The sequence below is a fragment of the Athene noctua genome, chromosome 24 (assembly GCF_965140245.1).
Source record: "Athene noctua chromosome 24, bAthNoc1.hap1.1, whole genome shotgun sequence".
NCBI lineage: Eukaryota > Metazoa > Chordata > Aves > Strigiformes > Strigidae > Athene > Athene noctua.
In genome coordinates, this window is record NC_134060.1 from 3,990,613 (window position 1) to 4,015,137 (window position 24,525).

At 51.1% G+C, this 24,525-nt stretch overlaps 1 protein-coding gene across 1 annotated transcript; it reads left to right on the forward strand.

The window, feature by feature from the left end:
• The first annotated feature begins 5,432 nt into the window (after positions 1-5,432).
• SELENON (selenoprotein N) lies at positions 5,433-24,427 on the forward strand. The gene is made up of 12 exons (XM_074926229.1): positions 5,433-5,580; positions 10,336-10,453; positions 11,323-11,453; positions 11,937-12,149; positions 12,992-13,116; positions 13,930-14,067; positions 15,625-15,706; positions 16,684-16,872; positions 17,856-17,961; positions 18,826-18,938; positions 19,626-19,727; positions 21,408-24,427. The coding sequence occupies exons 1-12, from the start codon at positions 5,473-5,475 to the stop codon at positions 21,576-21,578; spliced, it is 1,596 nt and encodes a 531-aa protein (XP_074782330.1). The 5' UTR covers positions 5,433-5,472; the 3' UTR covers positions 21,579-24,427.
• Positions 24,428-24,525: the final 98 nt, after the last annotated feature.

The window sequence follows — 24,525 nt, forward strand, 5'->3', positions numbered from 1 at the left end:
AAATAAAAACCATGTTTGGGTTGATCCTCTTTAAAGCCCTCTGTCAAAGACCTGCATCATGCTCAGAATAACTAGGTGACAATACTGGTTGATTTGAAGAATATTTCACAATAGATGTTGATTCCCAGAGTAATCTAGCCAGTGCATGGACAGCAATTCCCATCTCACCAGCTCTCTTAAATTGCTTGTTTACCATCTGATAGGGGTTAGCAGGAGTTCTACTAAATGCGGTATTTTTCTAGCAAAAAATAAATAATCCCCAGCCAAGTTTGCTCTTCTGTATACATTGTTTCTGGAAGGAAGCAACAGAAGGAAAAAAAAAAAATAAAACCAAAGAGAGAGAGAAAGCCAGATTCTTCTCTGTGCCCAGCTACTGAACTGGCAGTTTAGCCTGCGTGTCCTCTGTGAGGTGAAGCAGGACGACTGTGCAGGGGTGATCACACACTGCTCCCCTTCTGACCCTGGCAGTCCCGAGTACCTGTGGAACAGTTCTTGGGACAAGGGCTGGATCTGGGATCCTTTCTCCCACAGCCTTTCCTCTGGTCACTGCAAAGCTGCGTGGCCCTTGGCGATGGAACATTTTTGTTCATTCTTGTGACATCCTCTTGATAATTGGTTCATTCAGCAGCTTGGGAAGATAAAGTTCCTTAGAGCAAGTTGTGAAAACAAAAACTGTGTTTCTAAATTCATGCCTGTGTAATTCCCCAAGAGAAATAAGTTTGTCAGATGGGGACTTAGCATTATCCCAGGGATGAAGATACTGGCTGGTGAGCTTTGCCTAGAGGAATGGTTATTGGTAAATAAACATCTTGGGAGTGAGTTATGTTATCCGAGAGATTTGGATACCAGGAAGCTGGTTTAGCTTAGAGGATTTTTATAACGGATTAAGCGAATTCCATAAATAAAAATGTCCTACTCTTGGAATAACTCAGAACACTTCACCTGGCAAAATTTAACCCCCCTCCAAATAAACAGTATGGTTCTAGTTTCCTTTAGAAAATAGATCCTTGGTGTTACATTAAAACTCTGCTCTTGTTTTCTCTTCCACACAAGTGAGCAAGAACGGTATTTGTAGTCACATACACTTCTAGAGCAGAGCTGCTGCCTTCCTGCAGTTCAGTGGCTGCATCACAAACAGGGAGGGTTTTTAGGTGCCCAGCATGCCTGACGCTCTAAAGCTTATTGGTAAGTTTGCTCACCAAGACACTCGTATGGAGCTCAGCACCAGTCACAATGAAAGCTTTTTGTTTCAAACAGCCATGCCTGAAAATTTCCACTCTCACAGACCACAATTCTGCAAATACTTCTGCCTGTGCTCACAGATTTAAATCCCTGAGGCCAGTGGATTAATCACAGGCATCAAGTTAAGCATGCATATCCTTAGCAGGAGTAAAGATTTATTCCAAGGATCAGCTTTGTTCCAAGGCCTGGCCCAGATCCACCACTGGGATTTTTCTGTCCTACGGCGATGCAGGTAACAGAAATGTTTGCTCTTGAAATGCTCCTGCTCTTTCCTGCTCCTCTGCACACCTCGGGCCTTGGCTGGATGCTCTCGCTCAGGCAGAGCCCTCAGCTCCGGGAGCCCTGCGTGTGGAAGCAGGCTCTGGGGTTTCACCTCTAATCTTCCACACACCCACCCCCCGTATACTTCCTGCTAGGTGGGAGTGGCAGGACTTCTGTTGTTCCCCATGGGAACCCCTTTGTTTTCACACTTTGATAAGATACATAGCGGGGTGTTACCTTGAGCCAGAGGTTTGGTTTAAATGTCTAATGGCAAGGATCTGGGAAGACGTGTGTCTTTGGGCCGCTTTCCTGCCTTTCAGTCTCAGGCATGTGGGACCCCAGTGGGAATTCTGTGGTTGATTTATGGTGGGGTTTTTTTCTACTTTTGAGTCACCTTACCAGGAAATGTGATCAGCCTAAATTATTTCCCATCTCCTCTGTTACACCCACATTCAGAAGCCAGGATTATCATGTTAATTTTCACTGTCAGAACATGTGGCCCTATTTTATGTCAGGAGGAATTTCTTATAAATTAAGTTCTGATAAAAGAAAGTTGCATTAGTGGTAGAGATGAAAACTAATAACTATTGCTTGTAGAACAGGCCGGCTGTTGTTGCCTGGCCATACAAATAGATAAGACAAAACTATCCCGAAAATAAATGCATCTTTTTGTAACCCACACTTCATTTTTACGGCGTTATTAAATTCCCTTGGAAGGCTTTCAGCAGAATTGGTTATTGAATTCAAAAGCCTGGCAGTCGTAGTATTTTTCCACATACATTTTGATCTGATCTATTTATCTGATTGTTTCAGATGTGATGCATTGAGCGCTGGCTCCCAGTGCTGCCAGTTTCAAAGTTTCAGCAGTAACTTCTGATCACGTTTGGGTCTTTGGCTTCGTTCCCTGTGGAGCCTCAAACAGGTACCATGCTGTAATTAGGAATCCTTTAAAAAAAAACACCCCTGCATGGTAAAGGCTTTTGTTTAGTGAGAGCTGAGTGTCAGAACTGGAAGTGACCCCCCCCAGACTGGACTGCTTCCTACTGAATGGGAAAGGCCAAGGGAGAGTTAGGAAAGTCAGCCCATGGGAATTGGGTAGGCATCGGCTCTTGCTCCTCAACTAAATGTTCTGCTTTGAAATGTCTCAGTCGAACTTCATTTCACCCCTTTGCTGGCCATTCTTTTTCCAGGATGAGCTGTATGTTTTCCATGGCTGTGAAGCTTTGTCACAGCACGTCCCCAGAGCAGGATGCAAGCCCCTCTTCTGCAGCAAACACACCTCTGCTTTTCTTGTCCCCTTTGAAATGCCCCATGCGAAAACAGACTTGGATACTCCTTGTTCCTTACTCTTTTCCAGAGGATTCATATTTTTTGGGCCTTAGTCTGGTCGGGACTTGCTTCCTCAGGGAGGTTTCTTTTTCCAGGTGCTTTCCCCATTTGTGCACAGAGCTCAGATTTTAATGCCTCCTTCTATTACACCGTGATCGCTTTGACTTCGAAACAGGCCAGGGTTTCAGGCTATGGGAATGGGGCCATCAATTTAAACAAGGACAGGGTTTCTCTGCTCTCACAATGTGCCGCTCTGGAATGTGGAGTTACTGCGTGTACTACAACATATGGAAAACCCATCCCTCTACTGCAAAAAAGGGCGCTCCAAGTTTTTCATCCCTGCTACCAATTTCTCGCTATTTTTCTTACTCTCAGTTGGGATAGTTTTCCTGCTGGGTGAATTTGCTGTGTGGAAATCTTCCTTGTTCATTCTCTATCGCAAGGATTGCCTTTGATACAGGTATGCCTGGGTGGGCCATGCACCAGATGCTTGGATATTTAAAATTCTTTCTGAGTGCTGTAATCTGTAATCTCAGGAATCAGCAGCATAGAGCCAGGAGTTGTTGGGTTTGTTCTTCTGAGGAGGATTAGTTCCCAGCAGATGCCCTGAAATATTTCACCTTTTGTCTTTCATTCTTTTTATTCCTATCAAATAATTCATCCATTTGTCTTCTTTATACGGTCGCTGATGACACGGGAAATGGTTCAGATGTAAAATGAGCCCCTCTGCTTCTCATCTAAATGGTATCATTTTGGCTCCACCAGCCACCCCGTCAGGTCTCCTTGTCCATCCCGGTGTCTGCAGGCTTTGTCATATCACCTCTTGCTCTCGCTTGTTTCCCAGACGCCCAAGTACATTTATCCTGTTTCAAAGCTATCTCCTCCTGTTACATTTTGTGCTCTAAAGGTACTTGCTAGGTTATCTGAGGTAAGCAACAGCTCTCCACACCTCACTGCCCAACCTAATGAGTTGGGGAAGTTTTAAAGCACATCTGCTTAAAGTGCTTGAGTGCTTAACTCATTCACACCTGTCTCTGCGCCCAGACATTCTTTCAATGCTCTGTTAATTCCGTTCCTCCCATCTCCTCCTCCCCATGGCCCAGGCACAGGTTCTTTGATGGACGGGGAGGTGGAGAGCAAAGAACAGTGGCACAGTTTCATGAACCTTTTCTCCTGTGGTGGAGCTGGCAGGAGGAACCTCTCCTTTGTAACAACACTGATATGAGTGACAAATAACCCAGTGTTTATTCTGGGCTCCCCAGTCTGGTTGTTGCCCAAACTTGCACTGTCACTGCAAGAAAAACATCAAGGGCTACGCGGGATCTATGGCAGGGAGAGAAACAGTGCCCAGGTCCCAGGGAGAAGGCTGTATCTCACCTTCACCACCTGAGTCCTGCTCCCTCCAATCCTCCTTGCTGTGGTCTGCGAGAAAATGCACAGTATGATTTTTTTTATCTTGTCCCCAGAATTGCTCAAAACTCTGCACACTCCTGGCCTGCTCTGCCCAGGATAACCAGCCTCAATGCAGCTGCCATTGCTCTCTTAATGGCTTGGTCATGCTCTCCTCATCTCCAACCAAAACGCTCTTTAAACCTAAAACAAAAATGATTAGGCAGGCTTAGGAAACAGCAAAAGCTTCAAAGGATTAAATGCTAACGCTTCCTGCTACCCTTAGAGAGATCAAACATTCTGCGCTGTTAGCCCTGAAGCAGCAGAAAATGGTACTAAATCTTCCCCAGCAATCAAGGGATTTCAGTGGCGGTGCAGGATTGCATGTAAGGAGGAGCAGGAGACTGATTTATGAGGAAAGATTAAAATGACTAAATATATATCTCTTGGCCAAGCCACTGCTAAGGAGCAATGTGACAACCATGCAGAAGAACCTGAAGGGCACCAAGAACACAGGGAGGGTAGAAAAGTTTGGGGTGTCGTAAAGGATCGTAGGAATAACTCAAAATGCGGGGTGATGGTAGCAATGACTCAGAATCTGGAGATGATGATGTGGTGGCAGGAGGTTGAGGCTCGGTGGTAGCTGCAGACGAGCACCGTCACCTCATGGCTGCAAAGTCATTCCCATCCCTGCAGTCCTGGGGTTTAAACCCCAGTGGAATCATTGCAGGTGAAACTGGTAATATCTGTGGGTTTTTTTAAAAAATAAAAATAAAAAATTACTTTTTGGTGAGGTGAAACTAAGTAGAGGAGCAGGACAGAGCTCTTTTTGGGACACCAAAGACCACTTTGGAAATTCATAGGGGGAGGACGGGCCACTCTCCCATCGATAATTAAAAGCAAAAACCACGGAAAACAATGAGATTGCTGAAGAGGAAGGTGAATAATCTCCAAGAATCCCTGCAGCGGATAAATTTAAGGCCAAAAAGTGTTGGGTTTTTTTCCCTCCGGACTGCAGGAAGGTCTCCCCGGGGCCCGGCGCGGGGCTGAGCGGCCGGCCGGGGTCTGGAGGCCGCTCCCCCCCGCTCCGGGCCCCGCCGGGAGGACTCAGGCCCCCGCCGGGAGGACTCAGGCCCCCGCCCGGCCCCCGCCCGGCCCCGGCCCCTCCTCGCCGGGCGCTGCCCGCCTGACGCCTCCCCCGGCCGGCGCGGCCATGGCGGCGCGGCGGCGGCGGCGCTGAGCGGCGCGGGGATGGCGGGTCCCGGCGCGGCCCCCCCGCGCCTGGCGCTGGCCCTGGCCGCTCTGGCAGCGCTGGTCGCCGTCAAGTACTACCGGGACGCGGAGGCAGCCCGGCAGCAGGTAACTGGAAGGGGCGAGAGGTGGCGGGGGAACGGGGGGGGGGGGGGGCGGTCCTGAGGCCGCGCTGCCCCTCAGGGAGGGGAGGGCGGGATGAAATGGCGGGCGGGCACCATCGCGCCGCCGTGTGAGGGTCGGGGCGGGGATGGCGGCAGGCATGAGGGGACCGCGGGCGTTGAGATGGCCCCCGGGGTTGAGGGGATCGCCAGGTGGTGGTGGTGGGCACTGGGGTTGAGGTGGCCACCACTGGGCTAAGGGGAGCGCCAGGCATTGGTGGCCATCAGGGTTGAGGTGGCCGCTGGAGGTGAGGTAACCTCCAGGGGTTGAGGTGACTGCTGCTGGGCTGAGGGGACCACCACACGTCGGTGGCCACTGGGGTTGAGGTGGCCACCACCGGGTTAAGGGAAGCACCAGGCATTGGTGGCCACCGGCGTTGAGGTGGCCGTGGCCAGGCTGAGGTGATCACCAGGTAGCAGTGGCCATGGTGGCTGATGTGGCCACCAGCGTTGAGGTGGCCATTGGAACTGAGGAGACCACCAGACAGCGGTGGCCACAGGGTTTAAGGTGACTGCTGCGGGCTGAGGTGACCACCAGGCAGTGGTGGCCGCTGGGGGCTGAGGTGGCTGCTGCTGGACTGAGACCACCACACATAGGTGGCCACTGGGGTTTGAGGTGGCCACCACCAGGCTAAGGGAAGCACCAGGCATTGATGGCCATGGGGATTGAGGTGGCTGCTGCTGGGCTGAGGAGACCACCACACATAGGTAGCCACTGGGGTTAAGGTGGCTGTGGCCAGGCTGAGGTGACTGCCAGGCATTGGTGGCCACTGGGATTGAGGTGGCCACAGGGGCTGAGATAGCTGCCACCAGGCTGAGGTGACTTCCACACATTGGCGGCTATTGGGTTGAGGTGGCCACCAGGGTTGAGGTGGCCATGATCAGGCTGAGAGACCACTGGGTTGTGGTGGCCATGGGGCATTGGTGGTTGCTGGTTTGAGGTGGCCACTGCCGGGCTGTGGGGACAAACAGGCACCAGCTGCGGAGCTGGAGGTGACCATCACCAGGTCGAGGTGACCACTGAGCTGTAGTACTTGCCACATGCCAGTGGCTATGGGCTTGAAGTGGCCACTGCCAGGCTGTGGTTTTGCAGAACTGTGATGGCCACAGGGATTGTGGTGGCCACCACCAGGCTGAAACAACGGCGGGGCTGTGGTGACCACCAGGCACCAGCAGTGACCACGGCTTTGAGGCTAGCAGGGGAAGAGCAGGAGCACCGGCCCCTCCTCCTCTCGATGCGGCCTCTGAAGGTGTTTTTCCTTCCGGCTTTATTCTTTGTAAAAAAGGCCCCAAACCCTCAGATGTTGATTTTTTTCATCCTAGAAATGCAGGTCTTGTGTGCCCTGAGCAACTCCAAACTGCAGAAGCAGTAAAGAATGGAGGATGTGAGCTGAAAAATGGGAAGGGTTTTTATTTTTTTAGGGGCTTTGTTGCTTTTTTTTTTTTTAATTAGGCGGATTGACATTGTTTTTGATTGTAATCTGTATAATTCAAGTGGTTGCTGCATGCTTTGGAGAGAGGAGCCTTTGTTTAAGACCTCACTCCCCCGGCGCTTCGCTTCGCCGGGTATCCTTGAACATCTAAAAAGGTTCATGGAAAAGAGCAGACTTCTTGTTCTTGATATTTCTGTAGTAAAAAGGAAAGTGTTTTTTAAAGGATGCCTCTCTTCTTTGTCTCTTCTTGCATTGCAAAAAGGGGAAAATTGCTCGAACCAGTTAATTAGAAGGATTCTTCCTACAGGGACAGAAGGGTCAGGACAGTCACCACTGGCTGAGAGGACCTCAGCCCTGCCTGACAAAAATCCTGGTCTTCTGGAGGTTTGGTTTTTTTCTAGACGATGGGCTGTGCCTGGGCGCTGCTGGAGAGGAGAACAAAATGTGAACAGCCCAAGGTTTTTATTTTTCTTTCATCGTGCTTAAAACATATGTCTGTCTCTTTCTATGGAAATGTTTATTTAGCTAAACAACCCACTGGCAGGTGGGAGAAGAAAACTCTTTGTGAAAAACACAACTCTCCTTTACAAAAAGACTGAAAAAGCTGGTTTACTCCTCTAGCATAAACAGGGAAACATTTTATTTCTTATAATCTTAGATTAGAAAATAAAAAGCAAAAAACCACAAGCTCTGGAGAGCTTTCTTTAACGTGAATGTTATCAGAAAGCAAAAGGCCAAGCCCTGACATCTCTCTCCCCTTTTAAACCTAATTTTTATCATGCTTTTTGGCAGGACTGGTGTGTGCTCTGCAGAAATCTTTGTTCCTCCGTGGTTGGGTTCTCACCTCCGGCCGGGTGGGATCCGCCGTCCCGGCGCGAGTGAGGCTGTGCGGAGCTGAGCTGCCGTGCTTCACCAGGGTATAAATAAATGTTTCCAAAGGGAGTGATCTGTTCCAGGGGGGTGTGCAGAACTGATGCGCTCTGCCAGTACTGCCTGGAGCGTGCTTTTGCTGGAGAAGTGGCTGTTTTAACTGGCTCTGGGGAAGGCAGCGTCGGCTGGAGCAGGCAGGAGCTGGGTACCAGCCCAGTGAGCAGGGAGGCTGCGTTCAGCCGCCTGCGGGCACGCGTGTGAGATGTGTGCACACACACATGTGTCTCCTCACCACAAAGCTGCCATATCTCTGGCCAGTTGTGGTTGTGGGAATAATTATCTGATGGTCCTGCAGCTGAGGGCTTTTCATTGCTTAACCTTTGTGAAAGTGCAGGCTGAGGGGATGGGAGCGTGCTCTCAATTTAGACTGATTTTTGGATGCTAATGTCTAACCCCAGGTATCAGTATTCCCCTCTTCACCTTCTGCTTAGATGTAGTCAGAGATGTTCTTCTGGGTGTGTGGGGTATAACTGCTTCTCTTTCTGCCTTCAGCCCTCATAAGTAAATGCTCATGCCTTTTTCCTAACACTAGAGCAGCAGGCAGTCCAACCAACTCAAAACTTTGTTGCTCATTTGCCTCTCATCCCTTGAGGTCCGTGTCTGTGAAATGCAAAGAGAAGAGAGACTCGACGAGATTCATCAGCAGGGAATCGCTGACGCGCTGTGGAGAGGACTAGGAAATGGTCTGTCTCTTCAGAGCTCAGTACGCACCCAGGATGGGCTCCTCTGCAGAGGAGGAAGCCATCGTGCTCCCTGCACACCCCGCTGGGCTGTGAGCCCTCGCGAGGTTAATGCATTAAGTGCCGTGCAGGAGCAAGAGATGAAGCCAAGAAAGAGACTGAAGCCTCATGCAAGGCTTCGTGGCATGACCCTGGCAGGGAGCAGGGCAGCTGCTCAGAAAAATGTTGTTACCTATTTACAGAGCTAAGGCTGTGCATCCCCATGCTTTGGGGAGCAAAAGCACAGCTTTGGCCCCAGGAACATCGACACTCTGGATTGTTCCTGTGGATAGATAAATAACCATCTTGTTCCTTCATTCCTTTTTTCAGCCGCAGAGTTTCTGTGCCTTCCCCTCCTTGTCTTCCCTCGGCCATGTCTGCATCCAGATCTCTGGTTTGTATTCCAGGGTCTTTATTTCTGTCTGTCTCAGTCCTGAAACTGCCCTGGAAGGCTCTTAAGTGCTTTTGTTGCTGCAGTTGACAGGAGCAAAGCCTTCCAGGCTGCATTAGTGCTGCTTCAGGCTGGCAGGCAACAGATGGAAAATAAACTAGTTCAGGAGCTCTGGGGATGGTAATGGTGCTGCAGGCAATAGAGAATAAACACGGTTAAACAGCAGAATACAGAGTATTTATCCTTGCAGCTTGAGGCTTTTACGGGGGTGGCAGGGGAAGCTGCCCCAAATGATGGGTCACAGGGGATGTGCTGCAGGCTGGCTGGCAGCGATGTGGCTTGCCTGACTCGCTGCATGTCTTTCTCTCACTCTCACACCGACTTGGAGCTCTCTTGTTCTGCCTCCAAGTTGTCCCTTCCCCTTCAGTGCTGAGCGCTGTGGAGCAGAAATGACTAGAAGCATCTAGAGCTTTTCTGGGGCTGCTCCAGCGTTGTGTTTCAGTGGTGTTTTCCACGGGATGCCCTCCCTGTGGGCTTTGCAGAGGGAGACGCTGAGGCACAGGGTGGCTGAGACCTTGCAGAAATTTCTGGAGAAGACCGTGGGATTTGTGGCTCCCCGATGGATGGCTGACTGAGGAGTCGGTGCTCCCTGCGGAGCAAGGGGCTGAAATCCTCCATCCAGTCCTGACGATGGAGACCTGGAGGGGAACCTGCCCAGAGCAGGGCACTAGTGTGCGGTGACACTGGCATGGATCTCAGTACAGGTGTGAGTGAAGTTGCTTTCTGCAGAGTTACAAGGGCTCAGTTCGTTTACTTTGTTTTTTGTAATGTGGATAGTCATGTATTTGACTGCCTTTGTTTCACTGTACATCATTTAATTACAGAAATCACGATCTCCAGGTGCTCTGAATATCTGCAGGTTTAGGAGTAACTATCTGGAAAAAGTTGGAAATTTTTCTGACAAAAGGCTTTGAGGCCGACTCTGAGCAAATGATTCAGTTTGAATTACTCAGCCAGATGTAGTTTTAATATGCTCATGCCAACAGTTCCTGGACACCGATCCCTATTGTAAATAGCACAAAATCCTGCCAAGGGGCATTAATCTCTCGATTTGATGGCTGTTTGTGTGCTGGAAAGAATGCAAATTAACTCTGAAGCTGAGAGGGGCCGGAGTGGATTTCTGCAAGAGGTTGGAATGAAATCTCACTTGCCTCTTCTTCCCAAACTAGGAGCTGGCACTGAAGTCTTTGGGAAATGAGGGGCTGTTTCTCTTTTCTTCTCTGGACACAAACAACGATCTGTACCTCAGTCCAGAAGAGTTCAAACCGATAGCTGAGAAGCTGACGGGTGGGTATCTGTCTACCTTTCAAAGCTCTATCTGCACAGACTGAGCAAAAGCCAAAGATAATGCACTCAACAGTTTTTATTTATGTCCTTTGGTTTTTTTTCTGGGTGCTGTTTTGGGTCTTATTTACATGAAGATAGACTGCTCAGCTTTGCATGTTTTTGAAAAGGCTTAAGCTCTAGACATCACTTTCACAAAGTAGAGTTTTTATAAGATGGAAGATCCCATTGCTGGACTAACAAAGTACATAAGTTACTTTGTCTAGAGCTTAAAGAGGATTTGGGATGGGTGAATGCAACAAATACAGCTCAGCCGGGGCTGGGCCAAAACTATTAGTGAGTGGCAGCGCTTCATTCACACGCTCCTCCGGCTATAGCAGTCTGTCTCACCTAGCAATTGTGAGAGATCATGTTTGGAGACTGGATCAGTGTGTGGCCGACATCTCTTGGTGGTGCCAAGCAGGAAGAAGTGTGGTGATGATAATGTGCAAGAGAGCTTACGGCACAGTCGAAATACAGACAGTTGATTGCTTGTGCTGTAATGAATTGGCTAAGGCATGTGTTCTGATCCCTCCTTGGTGGAATGAGACTGCTTAGCTGAGCCGTGTGTTCTGATCCCTCCTTGGTGGAATGAAACTGCTTAGCTGAGCCGTGGGGTTTAGAAAGTTGTCTGCTAAAAAGAGAGCTCCCCTTTAATTCATGTGGCCGAAGCTGATCGCTGGGGTGGGTCTGAGTTTGGCCGCTGCATACAGCGTAGGGACAGCTGGGGAACTCCCAGTGCTCCTGGATTTGCCAGGATAAATGTGTAATCACAACTGCTTAAAAGGGGAGGGAAGAGGAACAGCTGCTTAAATTCCTTTCTCTTTGTCTAGGGGTTGCTCCCATGTCAGAATTGGAAGAGGAGGAGACGCCTGATCCAAGCGGCGAGACGTTGTCCGTTGTGGCTAAATTCCAGCCTTTGGTCATGGAAACGATGACGAAGAGCAAAGATGGTTTCTTGGGAGTAAGTATCACACAGGGTGTGTATGGCCAGAAATTCTGATATAAACAAGTCCTGTGGGCTGGTAACATCAGCTGGAATAAGCACCAGCCTGTTGGGAGGGGGAGATGGTGTTGCTTGAGCCTGTGGGATTTGCTTTGACAAGAAAGCTCACTGCTTTCTGCAGCGTTTCATTGTTTTCAGTGCACTCAGCAGCACTATGCCCCAATTAATACGCCCTTCCTGGGAAGCTTGAAGCAGACATTCGAGATGGCTCTCTTGGAGCTAAGTCCAAAAGCAGTGGTGTTACGTGGTACGTGTCCCTCTCCCGTTTTCTATTACTGACATAATTGAAAGTTTATGGAACTATTTGGTGGTGTTTGGCATGGTAGGAAAGATTTAAAACATGATATATTCTCCCCTTCTTCAAAGCCTATTTAAGTCCGTCAGCGCTACTGCACATTGGAGAAGTCTGGCTTAGGCTCTGATAGTGTCTTTTGTTCACAGATTTCTCACGTTGCTCTGTCTGGGCTGAGGAATTGGACTGCCCCAGCAGCTCCTATGAGCGTGATGTTTGCCAGGCAGTTTAAAGCCTTTCTTCCTCCAAAGAATAAACTGAATCTTGGGGATCCGTGGTGGATAATTCCCAGTGAATTGAACATCTTCACCGGGTATCTTTCCAACAACAGATTTTACCCTCCGCCCCCCAAGGGCAAAGAGGTGAGATATGAAACTTAATTTTTATATACCTGAGAGGTAGTTTGTGTAGATGTTCTGCTTATAGCCCAGATGAATTGCGGGAGTCCTTGGGTGGATAAGGTTGTTGCATTGTGTCTCCCTGGACTTTTTAAGGGAGCAAAAAGGCTGCAGCGTACAGCCAGGAGCACCGTCTCCTAAACTGGAGGTAAAACTTGAGAGCAGACAAAAACTTTGGGTGTCTGTCATGGCCAGAGGAAGCTGACTTGAGTAACTTCATCTTGCTTTGTTGAAGTGTTTGGGTTTTTAGGCTAGTCTTTCCTGGACAGGGAGGGTTGTTCTAAAAGCACTTGTATGAAGTGATTGTGCCTTGAGGAACAGTTGCCCTGTGCCACCCCGGAGGTGAGCGTTTCATTGACAAGCAAAACGATGTGTATACAGAGTTTGTAAAGCCAGGCGTGTACATGGCTCTCCCCCGGGTGCCCGGGTAGGTGTTAGTGATCACAGAGTTGATACACCTTCGCAGCCGGGTGTGTTTATTGATTGCATACCCACTCTTTCAAAGTCTTAAGTGGTATTGATGGAGGCAGCCTCATAGATCAGTTTACCGTACTCAGACATTCAACCGGCTGGGATGATGGAAACTTGCAAACAATGGGAATAGCGTAAAAAGCATGGAAGATGGATTTATTTTTAAAGCAGTCTCTTGCTTTATCTCCTTGGTTTGTGATTAGGTAGGTCTCCGAGCTAATTTTTAAGTCATAGCGGTTCTCTTGCCTTCCTGATCTGGTGTTACTCTGGAGCTGCAGCTGACCTGCGGTGGAGGAACTGTTCTCATTTTTACTTTCTTACGATTCTTTCTCTAGATCATAATCCACAGGCTTTTGAGCATGTTCCACCCACGCCCCTTTGTCAAAACCCGCTTTGCTCCCCAGGGTGCCGTGGCCTGCATCCAAGCCATCAGCACCTTCTACTACACCGTAGCATTCAGGTAAGTCCGTGGATCCGGGTGTTAGAGGAGGGCTCGGGGGCACTTCTGAATTTATTCTGTATCTCAGGGGAGTGGAGAAGGCTGCCCTGAGCCCGTAACAGAGAGCGTGCGTGTCATTGCATGTGCAGTCGTGTTCCCAAGCCAGACCAGATGTGTCCTGGCTGGGCGGGAGGCAGAAGGTGGTTCCCAGCCAGCTCTTGCCTGTGTGTGCTGCTTTGCTGGCGCCCGAAGAGGGCACCCGTGCTCCCAGTGTCACTGTGTCCCTGGTGAGACAGGGACTGTTGCCCAGATGCAGAATAGCAGCTGTTCTCCACCACCCTTGGTTTGGAGCTATCCCTGGCTGAAAGAGGAGAGTCTCGTTAGCAAGAAATTTGTTAGATTTTGCTTAATGGGGGGTGGGTGGGGATGGAGTGTGTTTCCAAGGGGGAGAGTCTGGGGAATTGTTCTCTTATTTCATTGGGAGTGTTACATGCAGCTTTTATTTGCCTGATCAAGCTGGAAGGGAGGCTGAAGGGGTCATAGTCTGTTCCTGTGTTTCAGGGAATGATGATGTAATTCATCCTTCCTGCATGGACACTTACTGCCCAATTGCAAAAGGCATCGATACTGGAGATGATTCTGACCCAGGGGATCTGCTCCAGTCTTTTACTCTCTTCATTGTGTGACACAAAAAGCTTTTTAAACTGAATCTCTGCACCAATTTAGCTTCATAATTTCTGGTGCCTGGAGATAACTTTTCCCTGCTGTCATCTGCAGTGCGTGATCCATTCTCTTCTCCTGGCACTGCAGCTGATGGCTCCTTTCTCATTTCAGGATCCATGCTGAGTTCCAGCTGAATGAGCCACCAGACTTCCCCTTCTGGTTTTCCCCAGGCCAGTTCACAGGTCACATCATCCTCTCCAAGGATTCTTCCCATGTCCGAGAGTTTAAACTCTTTGTCCCTAACAACAGGTACAGCTGTTTCTCTCCCTGGGTGCTGATCAGACTGGAGGATTGTTATACATGAAGCCCGGTGGAAGCCGGGGGTTCAGGGATCCTGTTCTGTGCAGGACGGGGGGCTGTGCCTGGGGGGAGGCTGGGGGGCTCTTTCTCTGAAGATCCAAGCGCAGGGACAGCCCTGTCCCTTGCGGTATGGGGACATCCTGGCTCACGCAGGGACAGCAGATATGCAGTCTGAGCTTTGGCTCTTTGCTTATCTGTTTTCCCCACACATCCTTCTCTGCCAGCGGTCATCACAGTCATCGTGTCATCAATTCTCTAGATACACTTGCTCCCTAAACTGGTTCTGATGCAATTTTTCAGAAATAGCTCTGTTTATCAACAGGTCTGGGGAGCACCTGGCTTGGAAGAGGCAGGGAGGGACAAGGGCAGAGGAGGGGCAGGGGGGAAGCAGAGCAGAGGTTACTGGGGACATGGAGCATGGCATTGGGGATGGATGTTCTTGTACAACCTGGCTGCAGCTGGCACGTGCCTCAAGCCTGAGCTGCCCTGTGCCAAACGGCTTCAGAGGGAGGTACCCGCAGGCTGATGGGAAGATGCACAAGGATGGGGAGTTTTATGTTGTTCTGGTATTGCCCTCGAGACAGGCAGCAGCCTCTTCATTAGGAGCACTGCTGCAAGTGCTGCTCCCCTTGAGCTGTCCCAGCAGGCCCTGGCTGTGGCAGGGACTCCTGCAGATGTAACATACCTGTTGCAAGCTGCAGAAGGCTCCTTGGGTATCTGTGATGGATGAGCTCATGATTTTCAGCCACGTCCCTGGAAAATCTGAGTGAATCGAGCTCAGCAGTTGTCTGTAAAACTGGCAAATGCATCTCTAGTCACTGAGGATCCCTGACCCATTTCGGGGTCTGATTCACTCACCAGTAGCTGTCCCTTGGTACTTGGAGGATGGGGAGAGGGGGGCAGGGGGTGGAGAGCAGCCGCGGGCAATCCCAGTGCCTGACTTAAAGCACCAAAGTTCAGCAAAGCCTGATGGCTCTTGCTTCAACCTATTTTTTGCTTGTTGTTTTACAGGTTAAGGTTTTGTGTGCATAGCTTTGCACTAGCTCATTCCTGCTCTCTGGCAAGCAGCTGGAAGCATTTTCAGGGGAAAGAAGCTTCAAATCTCTTTGCCCATGACGGCTGGAGTGAAAATTCTATTATAACATTACCCTGGCGACTCAATCCCTATGGCTCTGTCAGCACATTTGTTACAGCAAGCAGACACTTACAGCTCTGCCAGCAACTCCTTACAAAAGCCTTTCACTTCCAAAAAACACTTTTAAAAGTTCAGCAGGATCAGAACGTGCAAGTGCTGGGGAGGAAGGGGGAGAAAACACACCTCTCTTGAGTACTTTGACAGCACTCAAAGGCAGGAGTGGGTGTCTGCGCCCTGATCCAGCGGGGATCTGGTGTTGCTGGTGATCTCCAAGGAGCCAGAGGCTTTGGGCTTCAGTGCTGACACCGCATGAGGAGCACTGGATGTTCTCATTTGCTTGGGGTTTCTCATACACAGCGTTTGCCTTGCAGGTCTCTGAATGTCGATATGGAGTGGCTGTATGGGGCGAGCGAGAGCAGCAACATGGAAGTGGATATCGGTTACCTGCCTCAGGTCTGGAGTCGCTCTCAGTCCTCTGTATGTGAGCAGCATCTCAGCAGGGATTTATGATGCTGTGCCCCTAGGCTGTACAGCCTCAGTTATCCCTGTTCTTTAGAGCTTTCTCTTGAATATTTCAATATAATAATATACTCTCTGTTGATCTGTGTATGTCCTCTGCAGCAGGATGGCTCCCTATTGCCAGTTCTTGTGATTTTTTTTCTTTTTTTTTTTTTTTTTCTTTTCCCCTCTGGGTTGAATCCTAAGCTCCTAGAGTCACGTGACTTTTTCTATTTTAAAAAGTTGTCTGACAGGCAGTGGGGGGAGATTAGGAGCTGAACCCAGGCCCTGAGCCCAGAGGGGCGTATGAACAACAGCGTGTCTGAATTTAGAAACTGCATGAGGTTATTCCTCTGTTTTGTGGTAATCCCAGCTCTTGGGACAGGAAACATAAGTCAGGATTTTGAATGCCTGAATTTAAAAGTCCCGTTTTCTCCTAAACTAGATCCATGTTTCTTTTTAATTGTCAAAAGTCAGGAAAAGAGACTTACAAAATAATTTCAGATGTACCAGGCAGCTCCTGAGCAGCTGTTGCACCCTCTTGTGGCTAGCAACGGGCTGCGTGGGGCTGCGCTGCTGACAGGAGCCAGAGCTTCAAACTAGCCCTGCACGTCCCAGTGATTTTAAGGATCTGGTGGTGTCCCATAGTCAAAAATCTCCTCTGGGAAAGTGGGAACATGGAGTGAACAGTGTGCATTTCCAATCTAGCGAGCACAGTTGGACAGTAACTGAAGGGAATGAAGCTGCTTTCTTGCTGTTCCCCAATAAACCACATCTGCAACTGATAAAGTGCAGCTCTGGGAGACAATAGATCAAGCTGTATCTTCATTAGAAGCTGCACAGTCTTATTGTGCATCTTTATCCTGTCCTGGAATACAGAGAAACCAGGAGTGGGATGTCTGCAGTGTCCAACTCAGCCTGTTCCCCTGCAGATGGAGCTGGAATCGACAGGGCCTTCAGTCCCCTCTGTGATCCACGATGAGAATGGAAATGTGATTGACAGCAGGGATCCCTCAGGGGAGCCCATTCAGTTTGTGTTCGAAGAGATAACCTGGCAGCAGGAAATCCCCTGGGAAGAGGCAGCCCAGAAGCTGGAAGTGGCCATGTATCCATTTAAGAAGGTAATGGCACATTTATTTGGGGCAGGTGATCTTCACTGAGGTGTCTGGTCACCTCGAGGACCAGCAGAAACCAGAGGCCGCAACCTGGTCAGCGTTCAGAGCAGCATGAGGGTCTCCCAGCTCAGCATCTGCCTCCCAAGCACCGCGTGTGTGGCTTGATGGACTTTCCAGTTTCCAGATGAGGGAGTTCAGCATCTCTGAAAGGCCATTTGAGGTTGCACAGAAGCACAGCCAGGAGCAAAACCTAGATGTCACGTGTCCCAGGCTTGTATTGTAAACGTAGGTTCATCCTTCCTTTCTCTTATCAGTAGCTGCCGATGCGATTTCTGAGTGAGGCAGGTAATCATGCTGCTTACAAACAATTTTCCTCTGGCGTTACTTTTGCAACATTCAGCTACCTTTGGACCAAGCTTTCCTTATCAGCAGAAAACACACAATCCGCCTGTGCCTCTGCATCCCACAGGGAGACACAGATTTATAGCACTGGGTGACCCAAACTCTGTAACATGCCAGTAGCCTGTGGAGCAGATGGCTCCTGCCTGTCACTGCTTCCTTGGCTGAAGGGACACATTTCAGTGGCTGACTCCTTGTGCCTGAGCTTACAAATGTCCCTTTGAGCTGCCAAGATGTTAATAAAGTTCCCTTCATTTGAGAGATTGGAACAATCTCTGCGCAGGGTCCCTCACAGCCAGTTTTTAGGCTGTTTAGGTGAGGTTTTGCAATAAATATCTCGAGGCCAGATTTCCCAGGCTGCTGAGGTGTGTTTGCAGACAGCCTGCCCGCAGGTGTGCAGTGTGTAAAGATGGGGCTCTGTGGGTGCCAGTAACAGCCCACATGCTGTGAGGGCTCGCTGCAGTCTCACCAGGAGATGAAGTTGTCCCTGGGGAAGGTATCACAGTTGTTTGCTTTAATCCGCAGATTAAACTCTCTGTGTGTTGCCTCTGGGATGTGGCTGTTTCTCAGGCTGTCTCTCTTGCCTCCAGGTCTCCTATCTTCCCTTCACACAAGCTTTTGAGAGAGCAAAAGCAGAAAAGAAGCTGGTGCACTCGATCCTGCTGTGGGGTGCCCTGGACGACCAGTCCTGCTGAGGTGAGGCCATTCCCAGCGTGGCTGGAGGAACGATGTGCCTCGTTCAGGCTCTTGAGAAGAGCTGGGGGTCAGGGAGCTGGTCACGATGTTGTGTTACTTGTTTTGGCACTGAAGATGCTGAGCAGAAAAGGGCTGGAAGTGGGAAATTACTTGTCAGAGCTTAGAACCCCAGGGGCAGAAGCTGTCTGAGACAAGCCCAAGACCAACTCACTAATTCAGGTGCCTTTGTCAAGGTGGAGACACGGGTCTGGTCTTTCTCTGTTCTCTTCCCCTCTCAGTCTGCTTGCGTAGAGGCAGCATCTGCAGGGTGAAAGCGACACTGCTCTCTTCCCCTGACATCTTCACAGGAGAAGCCAGAGCCAGATGTGGGCTTGAGGTTGTCCTGATATATAGCTGTTTCCCGCCTCCACACCCAAGAACTTATGTGCCACGTTGGGCAGGAGCAATGGGTGGCAGAGGGGCAGGTATTTTTACTCCTGTCTGCCCTTAAAAACTTGCCAGCAATTATGGGCCCTGCTCAGCATGAACAGCAAGAGGCACTCAGGGTGGATCCGCGGGGCCTGATCCTTTCCCACATGCACCAAACCAGTCCAGCTCTGTGGCAAGCTTGTCCTGGTCCTTCTCTTTGCCTTGCAAGTGGCTGGGGTCTGCTCTGGTGAGTCTCCTCTGCCAGCAGCACTCACAGGAAACAATAAGCTGTGGAAAACTGCCAACAAAGGAGAAAAAAGACAAAGGGCCAGGCTGGGGGGAGCCTGAGCCAGCTGCCACAGCAACCAGAGCGGTGACATGGCCATGGCATCAAACATGGCAACAGTCAGCTTAGGAAACTCGGCAAACTACTGTCTGCCTCTCTTCCTGCGCCAGGTTCGGGGCGAACTCTCCGGGAAACCGTCCTGGAAAGTTCGCCCATCCTCGCCCTGCTGAACGAGAGCTTCGTTAGCAGCTGGTCGCTGGTGAAGGAGCTGGAGGAGCTGCAGGTGGGTGTTGAAGCCACGTCGGCTTCGCATTCGGCACTGGTGAGTGCAGACGGCGCTTGGCACGGGGTGCCGGCAGGAGCGGGGAGCTCACACCTGTGCCAGGGGGGATTTTGGTTCCAAGCCCTCTGTGTCCTCCAAGCCAGTGACTGTAGGGGCCAAGCAAACACCAGATGGAGGCAGGCTAAGAAAACTGCACAATGACCCCCTTTGCTCTGTCAGCGTGCCAGTATTCAAAGCTAAACCAGATGCTTCACTGTGAGATAGCCCTGCCCAAGGCCATTTGTGCCATCAGCAAACTGACTTCTCGGTAACCCAGGGAGCAACCAAATACTGTCTGAACCCCGAGTCTCCTGATTGCACCTTTCCCCACTCACGAGCCTGTCTTTGGGCCTGTGCTGGGGTCTGTCACAGAGCTGGAGACTGGGAAGAGTCAGGGTGTTGGCGTGCCTGGGAGCTGCCAGCAATGGGGTGATTTTGTTGTTCAAGGAGAAAACATACAGCTGAAAAGTGAGTGGGAGACTGACGGAAGGGGAATAGTAAAGCAGATGGTGAGAATGGAGCCAGTTACTACCATGCTGCAAAGTAGCTTTGCACTCTGCCTCCTCCTCCTGGGTTCGGTGTACAACTCCTGCTCTGTTCTGCTAGTTTTGGTGAGCACTGGCATGTTTCTCTGGGGTTTTCTTACAGAGCAACAGAGAGAATGAGTTCTACAGCAAGCTGGCTGACCTGCACCTGGAGAAATACAACTTCCCCGTGGAGATGATCATCTGCCTCCCCAACGGCACGGTGGTATGTTCGTTACCTCTTTAGCTGGGCTTGGCTCTTCCCATCTGGATGTGCTGCTCTTTCCAGGGTCATCTGCAGACCCTGCAGTGGGTGCCTGCTCCCCCAGCCATTCTCTGCCTCCTCGGGCCTCTGTGGGGCCGTAGTTCCTCACGGTGCTGTGCTCTCAGGGGTGCTGTGGCAGACAGCAGCTCTACCAAGAAATCTGAAACAAATGTCTGTTTATTCAGAGACAGAACAGCAACGGCTCGGGGAAGGTGGAGGGGAACAATCAGACTTGGACCAAATGTCTGCCTGTGATTCCTCGTTGTCCCCAGTTGGAGTCAGTGACCTTTGGGAAGCCACTGTGCCTTGTTTCCTGCACCCATCATCCCTTGTGCTCATGCTTTGGAGGACATTTTTATCAGCACCTTCTAGCACATTTATCTTTCTCTCGATTCCCCAAGTTTGTCACAGCAGATCAGCCATTAGCAAGTCCACACACTTCAGCTCTGTTGTTCCCCCCAGCAGCCCCCCTGCCTTGAACTTGAAGAGCGACAACAGTTCCGACACTGGACAGTGCAGCGCTTTGCTGTGTGGCAGTGGCCAGGCTGTCTGCAGCTGAGGCTCCTGCCAGGGCTAATCTGATTGTGCCCCACACTCCCCCGATACTCGCCCGTAATGCACGCAGTGACTCCTCACTGTCTCTTCAGTGGCTGCCCTCCAGATGAGGCCATGGGCTGGTGGTTGGCTCCAGCTCAGTGGCCACATGTCCCCCTTGCCCACCTCCGTGGGGGAGCAGAAAGCACGGAAGCGTTTGAAGCTCAGGGGCTGGTTTCGTGGCTGGGCTGGGCTGGGAGCACGCACCCTGCAGTCAGCGTGGTCGGGCTGCCACCTCCCCACTCCTGCTCAGAGCCAGGTCTTACACCTGTGTGACTTTTCCCAAATTGCCTTCATCATCTTCTTATCCTAAGTGAGGGGTCAGCACTCTTGGGGGAAGAAACAGACCACTGTCTTCCACACATCTTTCTCTGTGAAATGCAAACCTGAATTACAGATGCTGAATTAGCAGAATCACAGAATCATTCAGGTTGGAAAAGCCCCTCGGGATCAGCGAGTCCAACCCTCAGCCCAACTCTAGAAAGTTCTCCCTTACACCACATACCCCAACATCTCACCCAAACGACCCTTAAACACACCCGGGGATGGGGACTCCCCCCTCCCTGGGCAGCCTGTTCCACTCTCTGACCACTCTTTGGGAAAAATTTTTCCCTCATGTCCACTCTGACCCTCCCCTGTGGCAGTTTCCAGCCGTTCCCTCTTGTCCTGTCCCTGATCCCCTGGGAGCAGAGCCCAGCCCCAGCCTCTCTGCAATGTCCTGTCAGGAGCTGCAGAGAGGGATGAGGGCTCCCCTCAGCCTCCTCCTCCTCACACTGAACACTCCCAGCTCCTTCACTGGCTCCTCACAGGATTTATTCTCCAGGCCCTTCCCCAGCCTCGTTGCCCTCCTCTGCCCTTGCTCCGGCCCCTTGAGATCTCTCTTGTATTCAGGTGCCCAAACCTGAACACAATAGCATTTGCAAAGTATTAGAGCTTCTTTGAGTTGTTACAGTCTTGTCACCTGTGTCCTGGATAGAGGCCAAGGCCGTGGATGGGGAATTGTTCTGGCCCTTAAAGTCTCCTCTCCTTCTCTGTGTTCTTTCCCAGGTTCACCATATCAATGCCAACTACTTCCTGGACATTACTTCTATGAAGCCTGAAGATGTTGAAAATAGCATCTTTAGTTTCTCAACCAATTTTGAAGACCCTTCTACTGCAACTTACCTCCAGTTCCTGAAGGAAGGACTGCAAAGAGCAAAACCATACCTGCAGACCTAAAACCACAGGCACCTGAATACCCCATGCAGATGGCCAAAGACTTCAGAGATCTATTTTGATAACAGCAAATAAGATGCAGACAGTCCCAGCACTGGGGCTTTGCTTTGATGCTGGTTTGAGGTTAAGGTTCAAGTGATACCAGTTTACATAACCTGCCCTTTTGAGTTCAGGCAAATTTTTACAGGAGTGAAAATACTTGAATCTATAAACCTTCTCGGTGCATACACCTTGGTTTGCCACCCACCCTCATCTTTTTCCAGCTCCTGTTCAGACTGGGGGGAAACTCATGTAACAGCTACACCAAGCATCACCCAGAAACCCTCAAGGACTGGACTGTGACTTGACCCACGGAGAGCAGCGTTGCCGATACGACCCAACACTTGTGGTGCCCGTGCGCCGTGGGCGAAGGCGCAGAATCCAGCGCAGGTGGGAAGCTCCCACCTGGTAGCCGCTGTCCTCCACACCTTGCCAGCAGCAGCTCTGAGCTGGAAGCTGCCCTGTGGCTTGGACGCCAGCTCTTCACGACAGCGTTTATTGACAGCAGCGGCCCCCGATGCGTGATGGGACTGGGGCTGGTGGTGTTTCAGCCCGGAGGCCAGAGCTCTGGGGTGGCCTCTCCCAGCGCCCTGCGGGACAGGGCGGGCGAGCGGTCTCACTTACTCAGGTTCATTGTGTCTGAGGGAGGTGCTCAGGTTGACCCGGTGAAGTTAGGAATGGAGAGCAGGGCGTTAGGGCATGGTACAGCTCAGAGACACCAGGCATGGATTAACTCGGGGGGGATTAGGGGTCAGAGCCTCTGGTAGCTCCACCAGTGCAGTCCGTGCACCCCAGGCTGTAGGACACAGTGGTGAGCAGTGCCCCCACCCCATTCAGCCCAGGGCCGTTCCTGCCCCACCAGCTTTGAGGGTTTTGTTCTCCCAGTGTCTCCTCAGAGGTGGTGAAATGCTCCGTCCATGTTTGCTTTGAGCTTCCCAGTCACTGAAGGATGAACCACAATGAAGTTCCCTTCGGGAACAGGAGCTTCAGCATTGCCCTGAGAGCATTAACTGGTCGATAGCTGAGCAGTTTTAAAAGCCAGTGGTACTAAAGCGATTTTCAGGAGATTTTTTCAAAGAAATTCTTCAGGCAGAACGCCATTGTCCCTTACCTATAAGCACCCTGAGCAGTTGCTCCTACTCTGTATCAATGCCTGGCTATGGAGTGAGTGTAATTTGGAGAAAGAAGGGTTAAATGAAATGGGGTTTAAAGCATATTCCCAGAGAGAGTGAGGAGGCAAAGCAGCTTCAATAGATGGCTGCAGACAGCCGTGGCTCTTGATGCTTTTTCTGCTCTCTGAAGCACAATTTTGTTGGACCAAATCAAACGGGGCGAATAGCCGCCTTTTTTTTTTTTTTTTTTTGGAAGGGGTGTTTCCATTCCTTGGCTCCAGGACTTGTTTGGAACCCAGGGGTGGTGATTACCCTGTCCCCACCCCACCCCAGCCCTCCCATCTCTATCCATGGCTGGAGACTGAGCTTAGGTGGACCTCTGGGCTGAACCAGTGTAGCTTCACTAATTGCTCTAGTGAGATTAATTACCCCCGGGATGTTTCTCAGTATCAGCTTTATAACTATGCATTAGCTCTGCACTTTTCTCGAGCTCCAAGGGGCCTGCAGAATGACGGGCTTGGATCCGGCAGCGCTTTCAGCAGCAGAAAGTGCCAAAGCCTCCAGGCAGCGTTTGAGACCAAGCTCCTGTCACACCAGCGGTCTCGTCCCTTTGGGGGACTTTGGTCTCATCCTTGTGGGAGACTTAAGCCCAAAGCAGAGAGCAGCAGAGGAGACCGAGTGCCTGCCTCCCCCCCAGCTCCTCGAGAGGCGCAGCTGCAGTGGCCTCTGGCTTTTACAAAGCTTCCCCTTGAGGTGTTTTTGCTGCCCCTTTCCTGAGCCCCTCACTCAGGGGCCTCACACTCCCAAGTTGTGTCTGTCACCTGCGCCGGGGTGCAGAGTTCACGCTATTTGTTTTCCTTCCAACTGGTTTTGCAGAAGAAGGGGCCAGAGAGGGCAGTGGCTGAGCAGACAGGGATTGCTTTTGTCTTTCAAGGCTTGGAAAAAAGGGGCACAGCAGAGGTTCTGCAGGGCCAGGGCAGCCCGCTGCCTTGTGCTGTGCGGAGGTCGGGAGTTCCAAGGGGCAGCATCACTCCGTTGACCCTGGAGATTGCAGCGCTGCCTCGCAGAGGGTCTGTGTCTGAGCCTGCGGTGAGCCTGGGCTCGCACAGAGCCTTCGGGATCCCTCAGAGTACCTTGTTCTTTCTCTGGTGAACCGCCGGGCTCTTGCAGCCCTGCCCAGAGCCGCCCCCTGAGCGCTGCCGGAGCTCGGGGTGAAGGGGCTTTGTCTGAACCGCGGCAGGAGCCCAGAGAGCCGCCCCCAGGCTGGAGTTTTGGGGGATCTGGGGGGACTCAATCCCAATTATTGTGTGTCCCCCTGTTAACGCATTAACTGCAAAGCTGCCTAATTGATCCCTCACTCCCTAGTTGCTGCCGTGAGTGGGCTGCGGACAGAGGCTGTTGCCTGAAGCTTTTATTAATACGTGCCGAGCTTTTTTGTCTCCTATTTGTAAACTTACTAAGTTGGGTTGGGTTGGGTTTTTTTTTCCGATAGGTTTGTGATACCTCGCGGGGGGGAGGAGGTGCTGCTTTCCCCCACCTCCTGTGCTTTGTGACGCTCTGGTCTGAAACCCACAGCGGGCCAGAGCCGATGTTTTGTCAGCGAGGGTCCGGGGGGAAGCAGCCCCGAGCGGTTCGGTGCCGGTCGGCGTGAGGGGCCCCGGGCCCCGGCTGTAGCTGCACTTGTTAAACCGTCCCACCCGCCTCGGCCTCCTGCTGTCCTTGTCTCCGGGGCGCGGGCGGGAGGGCTGGGCCGGGTTTGGGGAGCGGGGCGGTGGGGAGGGCTGGCGGGGAGCGGGGGG